At 54.6% G+C, this 11,091-nt stretch overlaps 1 protein-coding gene across 2 annotated transcripts; it reads right to left on the bottom strand.

The window, feature by feature from the left end:
• Nucleotides 1-156: 156 nt before the first annotated feature.
• MEN1 (menin 1) lies at nucleotides 157-7,381 on the bottom strand. Of its 2 annotated transcripts, none has more exons than XM_025357854.1 (10): nucleotides 7,283-7,381; nucleotides 6,323-6,790; nucleotides 4,543-4,751; nucleotides 4,200-4,328; nucleotides 3,831-3,871; nucleotides 3,663-3,750; nucleotides 2,886-3,022; nucleotides 2,270-2,405; nucleotides 1,672-1,836; nucleotides 157-1,456 (listed from the first exon to the last, which is right to left on the bottom strand). In XM_025357854.1, exons 2-10 carry the CDS (start codon nucleotides 6,765-6,767, stop codon nucleotides 974-976), a joined length of 1,833 nt encoding a protein of 610 aa, XP_025213639.1. In that variant the 5' UTR covers nucleotides 6,768-6,790; nucleotides 7,283-7,381; the 3' UTR covers nucleotides 157-973. The 2 variants fall into 2 exon arrangements, with proteins under 2 accessions (XP_025213639.1, XP_025213638.1); XM_025357853.1 differs by having other exon boundaries at nucleotides 7,167-7,340.
• Between the last annotated feature and the right edge of the window lie 3,710 nt (nucleotides 7,382-11,091).

Below are 11,091 nucleotides of genomic sequence, written 5' to 3'. Positions count from 1 at the left end.
AGCCTAAGTCCTTCCGCTGCCACCGTTGCTCGTTGCTCGCGCTCCACAGATAGGGAGCGCAAAGTCTTGGAAGCCAGAAGGCAGAGGGAAGAGGGGGCGCTCCACTCCCCGCCCCATCCCCAGTTTCCCAGATGAAACATGGACTTGCGCTTTGTATTTTTTTTTAACAAAATGTATTCATCTTTCTTGGAACTGAAAAATAAATCTATGTACAAAACAGGAAAAGATCAGGCTCCTGTCACCCACTCCCAACCCTCTGCAGATTTCCTCCGGGATGCTCCGAAATGGGCTGGACCTCTGGGAGGTTCCCAGAGGGTCGGAAGGGAGGTCCTGCTCTGATCCGGGGCCAGTTTCGTCAGGAAGAGGGCGGGGCTCAGGATGCTCATAGGCTGGGGGAGGAGTTTTGTGTCCCAGACTCGGGATAGGAAAGAGAGGAAGCTAGGATTTCCAAATTCTGGAGCAGAACTGAAGGTTTTTGGGGCAGAGGGCTTGGATTCGCAAGATACGGAATTCTGAAGTGTGGAAATATACTCCTAGGGGCTGAGTGGTCTAGGCTCCCAGGCCGGAGGTGGGACCTGTGCTCCTTGGGTTAAGGGTGAAACCTCAGCTCCTACAAGCTGGGAGCAGCCCTGAGTAACGTTGGTCTGGCTCTAGGTGAGCGGTTCCGAGGAGGAGCCTGGGTTTCTAGGGGCTAACAATTAAAGATTGTTAATTAGGACCCAGGGTGAGGTTTCCATTGGCATCCTGGAATTCTGGGAGAAGAGACCTATATTCTAACGACTAGGGCAGAGCCCTGGGTTCTGAGCTGGAGAAAATCGTGGGTTTGATATAGACTCTGCTCGGGACCTGGAACTTTGGGTTTGGGTAGGGATAAGGCCTGTCCCCTTTGGGCTGGGGGCAGAGCATGGGCTCAGAGTTGGGGGACTAAAGGTGGGGCCTGGGTCCCCACAAGCGGTCCAAAGTCCCCAGTAGTTTAGAGGCCTTTGCGCTGCCGCTTGAGGAAAGACAGAGTGTAGTCACTAGGGGTGGACACTTTCTGCTTTTTCATCTGCACTTGCGACTGTGCCGTGAGTTGCAGCTTGATGGCGCTCGAGTTGATCTTGGTGGCCACCAGCAGCTCCTTCATGCCCTTCATCTTCTCACTCTGGAAAGTGAGCACTGGACCCTCTGGCGGTGGTGACGCTGCAGGCGCTGGCACCTGAGCCGTGCTGCCACCTTCAGGGCCTCGGGCTGTGCCAGGGACCGTCCCAGGGGGCTTCCGGGGGGGTCCTGACACTGCACCCTGGCTGGCACCCAGGCCCTTGTCCAGTGCTGGCTTCTTGGGTGGCGGGGGCTCCTCTGGCTTGGACTCCCGCCGTGGGCCCCGCCGCCGGCCTTCCCGGGCTTCCTCGCCCCATGGCTCCTCGGCCTCGGCTGCCTCGGCCTCTCGGCTCACTATGCGCACCTTCTGCCGCACCTGGGCCAGTGGGGAGAACAAGGTGAGAGCAAGGTTGCTGGCCAGCGGCTGGAACTCCAGGACCCTGCTCTGGCCATCCCATGCCACCCAGGGGTCTCAGTCTCACCGGCACCCAAGGGGATGAGCAGATACTGCTCCTGGGCCAGAAAAGTCTGACAAGCCATAGCTGCTGTCACCACCTGTAGTGCCCAGACCTCTGTGCAGCTGTCCCTCACCTGTCCCTCGAAACGGCCTAGGGACTGCACAAGAAAGGTGGCCCAGCCCACGTGCAGCACAGGCGTGGGACTGCCCTCCTCCCATTTGCAGATGCCGTCGTAGAATCGCAGCAGGTGGGCGAAGCACTCAGGGTCCTGGAGGGCAGAACCTTGGCTCTGGGTGCCCTTGACAAGAGGGAAGGGAGGGCACAGGTCAGTCTCTTACCCCTTAGCAGAGGGCACAGGCCAGGCCCCCCACCTAGGCAAAGACCCCTGGCTCCAGAAAAGGTAAGCATAGGTTGAGAACATTCTTAGAACCTCTTTCCTTTTATAAAGCCAATCCGTCACCAGAAGTTACCATCCCTTATCTCCATCCCTCAGCTGAGGGAGGGAGTCTGGCCATGAAACTGAAGGCACAGGGTAGAAACCTCTAAAATACCTTCAGCCCTGTCCAACCTGGGCCCAGGACCTCAGTTATAGCAAAAGGGAACATAGCTCTCTGCTCAGGGTCACCTTCCTCATGCCATCCCTAGTCCCATACATGCAGCCCCCATGGCCTATGGCAGGGAGTCCTGCCCAGGTTGGAGGCTGGACACAGGCTGGAGCTCTAGCCTTTCACCTGGCTCTGCTCCCCTGGCCGCTCCTCGCCCGCCTCCAGCAAGCTGGCTGCCTCCTTCAGCAGGTTGGGGATGACATCATTGGCTACTTCGAAGAACTCCTTGTAGATCTCCTCGTCTTCCCGGCAGTAGTTGTAGCTGTGAGAGCAGTGGGGTCTCTGTAGGGTCTGAAGGGGTCTCGCCATGGGGGGTAGCCCCAGGGACCTGGTGGGGGATGGAGCCCAGGTTTCTTTTCCTGGGTCACCCCAGGGGCTGGGGGAGTAGGTGGGGTCCTCACTGCAAAATGATGCTGTCTGGGTCAGCCACAGCAAGAAAGCAAGAATGAGGAGGGGCACGGGGCTGAGGGTGGAGGTCCCACTGCTGGATGATGGTGGTTAAACATTGGAAGGAGATTTGAGGCTGTTCTGAGAAAAAAAAATTAGGAGAAGGGAGGGGGGGAAAGATGTGACACCTTAATCAGGGTCCCTACCTCCTGGGTGATGGCGGCCTTGCTGCCTAGGGACTGGATGGAAAGGGGATGGGGCGTGGGAGCCAGGCCTCAGTCCTGGATGAGGGTGGTTAGAAACTAATGGAGGGGAAGAAAGGACAGGCTGCAGGCCCTAATAGGGGGATCCTCACTCCTGGATGACAGTGGCTGTGTCTGCCCAGGCCTGCAGGGCTTCGCGCACGTTGCGGTTGCGACAGTGGTAGCCAGCCAGGTACATGTAGGGGTAGATGTGTTCATCCCGATAGTAGGTCTTGGCTGAGGCAATGCCCTGGGGGTGAGGCAGCGGATCCTCAGGGAGGCAGCCCCAGCTGCCCTGCTGGCACAAATGCCCCACCAGGGCACACCCAGAAGGGGTCACAGGAAGATCCCAGGGAGTCCTCTCCATCTCCACTCTGACCTCCACTTGCTGCCAGCCCTTCTACCTGGTCTCCTCCCTGGGTCTACAGGACTGCTGGCTGAGGCCTGGGGCAGACTGCAGGGGTGGGGCCTGCCCTCCAAGCTCAGGGTCCTCCTCTTTCCCAGACACTCTTCTACATACACACCAAAGACTTCCAAGCCCAGCCCAATGGCCCCACTCCCCACCTACACCCACCAAGTAAACACCCCCTCCCTCTTCAGTGCTCCTACCACATTTGACCTCTGTTATACTCCAGAAAGGACAGTAAGGAGTGGCAGAAAAGGCAGGGCTGAGGGGACAAATGCAGACCCTGCCACTCCCAGGCTGGTGAACCCTGGACACTCCTCAGACGGCCCTGACTGAACTGATTCTGCACTCAGTTGACATAAAGTGACACTGGATGGGTGATACCCCCTAACACACAAAGTTCTCTTCTCATCCACCCAGATGAGGGCCCCTGCCTCAGCCACTGTTGGGGTCTCCCTTCTGCATCCTCCTTAGATGCCCCCACCTTGTGGTAGAGGGTGAGTGGATCTGGCCGGCCAGGGGTGGGCTCCAGCTCCTCCAGATCTGCCAGGTTCCCTAAGGCCATGGGGTACCTAGGAGAGGATCATAATTCAGGCTGCCACCCAGCCCCCTGGCCTCACAAGGCCCAGCCTGGCCACTTCCCTCTACTGACCTTTCCAGATGTCCCAGGTCATAGAGCAGCCAGAGCAGCTTCTAGGAGCCGAAGGAGAGAGTTATGAGCTACGAACAGGGAGGAGAATGGGTCCTAAGCCTATCGGGCAGAGGTGGGGGTCAGAATAAACAGGGACCACCCACCAGGTAGAAGGGCCAAAATTCTGGGCCATTCTTTAATGGAGTTAAAGCAATTTCACATCTCAATTCCACTCTCCCAAGAGCCCTGGGAAAGGCCAGGCCAGGAATTACTAACCCATATTCCAGCGGGGGAAACTGAAGCTCAGGAAGGGAAAGTGCCCCTACCCAGGGTCCCACAGCAAGTCAAGTCTGGCCTAGCCCAGTACTGCCCCATTGGCTCAGCCCTCACCTGCTGCAGCTGCAGCAGCTCCAGCGAGTCGGTGTGCAGGTCAATGGAAGGGTTGATGGCACACACCATGAATGCCACCTCCATCTTGCGGTCACAGCGCATGTATGATCCTTTCAGGTACAGCCAGCTCTTGAGAGGGGACAAGATCATTATGTCTCATGATGGCCCACCCTGTGCCTTCTTCAGGGAATGACAGCCGGGAAAAGGGGCTCTTCTGTCTTCCCTTCCTGATGTATGTGGGTGGTAATGGGAAGAAAGGGGTGTGGCCCAAGAAAGTGGAGTCCTTTGGTTGGTTTGGGCTACCAGAGTATAAGGGGACAAGGTTGCAGGGAGGGAACAATACCCGCTCAGCCACACCAGCGTTGACCGTCTGGCCCCTGCGGTCCTCGTTGCCCTTGCCATGCCAGGTGACCTCAGCTGTCTGCTCCCCATTGGGCCCAAACACTACCCAGGCATGATCCTCAGACAGGGCGAGGTGGACATCCCGGAGACCCAGGGCCTGGCAGGCCCCAACCACAGCAAAGGCCACACCGGAGCTGTCCAATTTGGTGCCTGTGGAAGGGGCAGGTAATGAAAGAGGGTCCTCTGTGTTTTGACGTGGGGGAAGGGAGCCAGGTAGTGATGGGCCACACTCCCTCCCACTCCCCTTCCAAGCCTGTGCCCCAAACTCAGATTATCCTGCCCACCATCCCTCCATCCCTTCCCTCCCATGTGTTCAAAGCCTCTCTCTCCCTGTTTACACCCTCTATGTCCAACAAGAGACCTTTCTGGATCTCCTGTAGCTGACCCAGCCTTTGGCCCTATCTCGTCTTTCTCTGCAACTCTATTATATATTCTATGGATTTAAGGATTCTATTTTACTGCACTTACTAGGTTAAAACGGGAATGGCAAATACAGGACACTGGCCAACACTCTCCTGTTATACACTCACCAACAGATAATCCTCATTTATCTCTGCACTCTTTTCCTGCTAATCTGAGAAGCAGCCTCTGAATCCTTCTCAATATGGCACACCAGGATGGGATTGCCAGTCAACCAGGCTTGCTGAAAAGTCTTAAGCCTTTTGAGGTCAAGCCCTCGGTCTGTCTCAAAACATTTTTGGCCGGGCGCGGTGGCTCATGCCTGTAATCCCAGCACTTTGGGAGGCCAAGGCGGGTGGATCATGAGGTCAGGAGATCCAGACAATCCTAACACAGTGAAACCCCATCTCTACTAAAAATACAAAAAAAAAAAAAAAAATTAGCCAGGTGTGGTGGCGGGCACCTGTAGTCCCAGCTATGCAGGAGGCTGAGGCAGGAGGCAGGAGAATGGCATGAACCCAGGAGGCAGAGCTTGCAGTGAGCCGAGATTGCGCCACTGCACTCCAGCCTGGACGACAGAGTGAGACTCTGTCTTAAAAAAAAAAAAAAAAATTTCATAGGCCACCAGTTGCGGTGGCTCACACCTGTAATCCCAGCAACTGGGAGGCTGAGGCGGGCAGATCACTTGAGCCCAAGAGTTCAAGACCAGTCTGGGCCACATAGTGAGATGCCATCTCTACAAAAAATACAAAAAATTAGCCAGGTGTGGTGGTGAATGCCTGTACTCTCAGCTACTCAGGAGGCTGAGGCAGGAGGACCTCTGAGCCCAGGGAGGTTGAGGCTGCAGTGAGCCATGATCACACCACTGCACTCCAGCCTGGGGGACAGAGTGAGACCCTGTCTCAAAAAAAAAAAAAACACAAAAAACAAAAACAAAAACATCTTCATAACTATTATTTTGTTTAACTGCCTCAAATGCAACCCAATTTCATCTTCTTGCCCCCTAAATCTGCTGCCACCCTCTGTATCTCATGCTTAGAACTGCTGTGATTGTTCAGTGGCAGGGGTGGAGGTGCTGAGGGGGCAGAGGTGAGGTTGATGGTTTGGAGCCAAGTGATCAGGCTTCACTTCCAGCCCTGCCATGCCGTGTGTGACTTTGGCACATCATTTCCCCTCTCTGGGCTTCAGTTTCCCAACCGCAAAGAGGAAAATAACACCTGCCCAACCTCACAAGGCTTACAGTTCTCAAAAGGGTTCTGTAAACCACGGAGGGTTTTGAAGAAGTGGGTCATGGATAAGATTCCCACCTACTGGGCTCCAACCTGTGATGAAGCTGAAGAGGGACTGGATGTGGGCTCGATCCTTGAAGTAGGAGCGGCTGAGGCTGTTCCATATGACATCGGAGACCTTCTTCACCAGCTCACGGCTGGAGACACCCCCTTCTCGAGGATAGAGGGACAGGTCGACAGCGCCTCGGATCTGGGCGGTGAAGCGGGCATAGAGGGCGGCGATGATAGACAGGTCGGCCACGGGAAAGTAGGTGAGGCCGCCAGGCGGGTCGGGGGCGGGGCTGGGTTGGAAGGTGAGCTCGGGAACGTTGGTGGGGATGACGCGGTTGACAGCCAGAAAATGCTCCACGAAGCCCAGCACCAAGGAAAGGAGCACCAGGTCCGGCTCCTCTCGGCCCAGCTCGGCAGCAAACAGGCGAACCACGTCGTCGATGGAGCGCAGCGGGAACAGCGTCTTCTGGGCGGCCTTCAGCCCCATGGCGGCGGGCGGCGGGCGGCGGCCTGCAGGCAAGCCGCGGGAGGGAGGGTCGGGCAGGTTCGGCCGGGGAGCCCCCTCCCAGGGTCCGCTAAGTTTCCACCCTCCGACACACGCACAGCTCCCCTGCTTCCCCACCCTCCTCAGCCTCTGCTCACCGGCTTCCCCTCTTTTGTCGGTGAGACCCCTCAGCCGAGACTGCAGAGCCTTTTTGTCCCCCACAATTCCGGGACGCCCGGTACCCGATGGGGTGCGCCTCAAGGACCCCAATGAGGAGCCCCAATGGCCGCCCCGCCCCCTCTACGACTGTGCCCCCGGGGCCCTAGAGTCCGCCCAGAAAACGCACCCAGGCCAAGCCCCCAAACCCCAAAGAGAGTCCTCGCCTCGGTACCCCTCGCCCACCTCCGCGCTTACATCCCACACAAGGCACCGCGGCCCACGCCGCCCGGAGCCTGCTGGGACATGAAGTCCCGCCCCTAGGGTCGCACTACCCGCCGGGAAGTGGAGTCTGGGCCCACCCCTGCCCCCGCCGAATCTGGAAATAGTTGCGGGCCGGGCCGCCGCGCGGTGGCTTCTGGGATCTCTAGGTCCGCGGCTCCGGATGCCTCCTTCCCGAGACACTCAGGGATTGGTCCTTCCCTTCAAGCCGACCAGGCAGGAAGCGAGTGCGCAGTGCCTTCTGGGAAATGTAGTCCAGGGGCACTACCTGCAGACTCAGGGTGGCAGGTCACCGAGCTTCTGCCGGTTTTGCTGTCACGGGTCAGTCGGCAAGTTATGAGGAAAAAGATCAAGTTGCTTGATCCAGAACAATTTTAAATAAAACGATGTGAGGAAAACAGATACTTTTAAACACTTCCAGAGAATAAATGTGTTCAACCTCTTTAGCTGGGTATCAGTGTCTGTTAACAAATAAATATGGGCCGGGCGCGGTGGCTCACGCCTGTAATCCCAGCGCTTTGAGAGGCCGAGGCGGGCGGATCACGAGGTCAGGAGATCGAGACCATCCTGGCTAACACGGTGAAACCCCCGTCTGTACTAAAAATATATATATATAATTAGCCGGGAGTGGTGGCGGGCGCCTGTAGTCCCAGCTACTCGGAAGGCTGAGGCAGGAGAATGGCGTGAACCCGGGAGGCAGAGCTTGAAGTGAACCGAGATCGAGCCACTGCACTCCAGCTGAGACTCTGACTCAAAAAAAAAAAAAAAACGAAAAACGTGGCAAGAATAGCTTTTGTTTGTTTGTTCTGAGACACAGTCTTTCTCTTTCGCCCAGGCTGGAGTGCAATGGCTCGGTCTTGGCTCACTGCAGCCTTGACTTCACGGGCTCAAGCAATTCTCGTGCCTCAGCCTCCCAAGTAGCTGGGACCACAGGCGTGCGCCACCACTCCCACCTAATTTTGTGTGTGTGTGCATATACCTAAATATATATACATATAAAACACACACACACACACACACACATATATATATATAGGTTTTTTTTTTTTTTTTTGGCAGAGACGGGGATTCCCAGCTACTTGAGAGGCTGAGTGGGGGAATTCCTTGAACCTGGGAGGTGGAGGTTTCAGTGAGCCAAGATCTTGCCACTGCACTCCAGCCTGGGCAACAGAGTGAGACTCTGTCTTAAAAAAACATCCCGGCCGGGCACGGTGGCTCACGCCTGTAATCCCTGCACTTTGGGAGGCCCAGGCGGGTGGATCACGAGGTCAGGAGATCGAGACCATCCTGGCTAACACGGTGAAACCTCGTCTCTACTAAAATATAAAAAATTAGCCAGGCGTAGTGGCAGGAGCCTGTAGTCCCAGCTACTCAGGAGGCTGAGGCAGGAGAATGGCGTGAACCCGGGAGGCGGAGCTTCCAGTGAGCAGAGATGAGCCACTGTACTCCAGCCCGGGGGACAGAGTGAAGACTCCGCCTCAAAAAAAAAAAAAAAGGCCCCAGTAGCTGGGATTACAGGTGTCCGCCACCACACCCAGATCATTTTTTGTATTTTAAGTAGAGATGGGGTTTCACCATGTTGGCCAGGCTGGTCTCGAACCCCTAACTTCAAGTGATCTGCCCACCTCGGCCTCCCTAAGTGCTAAGATTACAAGCATGAACCACCGTATCCAGCCAAAGAGTAGTTATTTGTTTGTTTATTTGTTTTGAGACAGAGTCTTACTCTGTTGCCCAGGCTGGAGTGCAGCGGTGCAATCTCGGCTCACTGCAACCTCTGCCTCCCAGGTTCAAGTGATTCTTCTGCCTCAGCCTCCCAAGTAGCCGGGATTACAGGCGCCTGCCACCACACTTGGCTAATTTTTGTATTTTCAGTAGAGACAGAAGTTTCACCATGTTGATCAGGCTGGTCTCAAACTCCTGACCTTAAGTGATCCTCCCACCTCGGCCTCCCAAACTGCTAGGATTACAGGTATAAGCCACTGTGCCCGGCCTATATCAACAACTTTTTTTTTTTTTTTTTTTTTGAGACGGAGTCTCACTCTGTCACCCAGGCTGGAGTGCAGTGGCCGGATCTCAGCTCACTGCAAGCTCCGCCTTTTGGGTTCACGCCATTCTCCTGCCTCAGCCTCCCGAGTAGCTGGGACTACAGGCGCCCGCCACCTCGCCCGGCTAGTTTTTTGTATTTTTTAGTAGAGATGGGGTTTCACCGGGTTAGCCAGGATGGTCCCGATCTCGTGACCTTGTGATCCGCCCGTCTCGGCCTCCCAAAGTGCTGGGATTACAGGCTTGAGCCACCGCGCCCGGCCTTCAACAACATTTTAAAACTTTGAAACAATACTAAATTTCCACAGCCACTCATGTATTCACTTATTCATTCAAAAAAACAGATTTTTGGTACTTACCATGGGCCAAGTTCCAGACACTGGGTATAGAGCAGTAAATAAAACAGATCAAATTCCTGCCCTATTTCACCTCTTCACCTCTCTGGATTTTCTTCAAAATTTATAACCCTTCTCTAATCATGAGAAAACATCTGGCAAAACAGAGTTGAGGGACAGTCTACAAAATACCTGACCAGTATATCTCAATAGTGTCAAGTTCATGCCAGGCTCATACCTGTAATTACAACACTTTGGGAAGCTGAAGCAGGAGGATTGCTTGGGGCCAGGAGTTCAAGACCAGCCCGGGCAACATAGGGAGACCCCGACTCTACAAAAACAAAACATTGACCGGGTGTGGTGGTGCTCACCTGTAGTCCCAGCTACTCAGAAGGCTGAGGCAGGAGGATCATGTGAGCCCAGGAGGTCAAGACTGCAGTGAGCCGTGGTCATGGCAGTGCACTCCAGCCTGGGCAACACAGTGAGACCCTGCCTCAAAAACAAAAAACAAAACAAATCAAAAGAGCTAAGGTCATGAAAAATAAGGAAGGACCCACAAATCATTGCAGATGAGAAACTAAGGAGATAGAACAACTAAATGCAATGTGGTGTTCTGGATCAAATCCTGGAACAGAAAAAGGACATCAGTAGAAAAACTAGTAAACAGGGTAACCAGCCTTCCCAATTGGCCCAGAACTGAGGCGACTCAGGAGTATAGGATAGGACTTTGTGTTTTATTTTATTTATTTGTTTATTTATTTATGTATTTATTTATTTGACAGCATTGCTGTGTCGCCCAGGCTAGAGTACAATGGCATGATCTTGGCTCACTGCAACCTCTGCCTCCCAGGTTTAAGTGACTCTCTTGTCTCAGCCTCCTGAGTAGCTGGGATTACAGGCACCCGCCACCACACCCGGCTAGTTTTTGTATTTTTAGTAGAGATGGGGTTTCACCATGTTGACCAGACTGGTCTTGAACACCTGGTCTTACGTGATCCACCTGCCTTGGCCTTCCGGAAGTGCTGGCATTACAGGCCTTAGCCACTTTGTGTTTTAAAAACAGTCAAGGCTGAGTGCAGTGGCTCACACCTGTAATCCCAGGGCTTTGACATGCCAAGGCAGAAAGACCGCTTGAGGCCAAAAGTTCCAGACCAGCCCGAGCAACAAAGCAAGACCCTGTCTCTACAAAAAAAAAAAAAAAAAAAAAAAAAATTTTAAATTAGTCAAACACAGTGGTGTGCACCAGGTAGTCCCAGCTACTCAGGAAGCTCAGGCACGAGTTCGAGGCTGCAGTGAGCTGTGATCGCACCACTACATTCCAGCCTAACACAGTGAAATCCTGTTCCCAAAAACAACAACAAAAAAAACAAAAACCAGACCAGGCGTGGAGGCTCACGCCTGTAATCCCAGCACTTTGAGAGGCTGAGGCGGACGGATCACTTGAGGTCAGGAGTTCGAGACCAGCCTGGCCAACATGGTGAAAGCCTTGACACGGTGAAACCCCATGTCTA

This window comes from Theropithecus gelada, chromosome 14, assembly GCF_003255815.1.
Source record: "Theropithecus gelada isolate Dixy chromosome 14, Tgel_1.0, whole genome shotgun sequence".
NCBI classification, from domain to species: Eukaryota; Metazoa; Chordata; class Mammalia; order Primates; family Cercopithecidae; genus Theropithecus; species Theropithecus gelada.
Note: the sequence above shows the minus strand (reverse complement) of the source record. Positions and strands in the feature narration are given on the sequence as shown.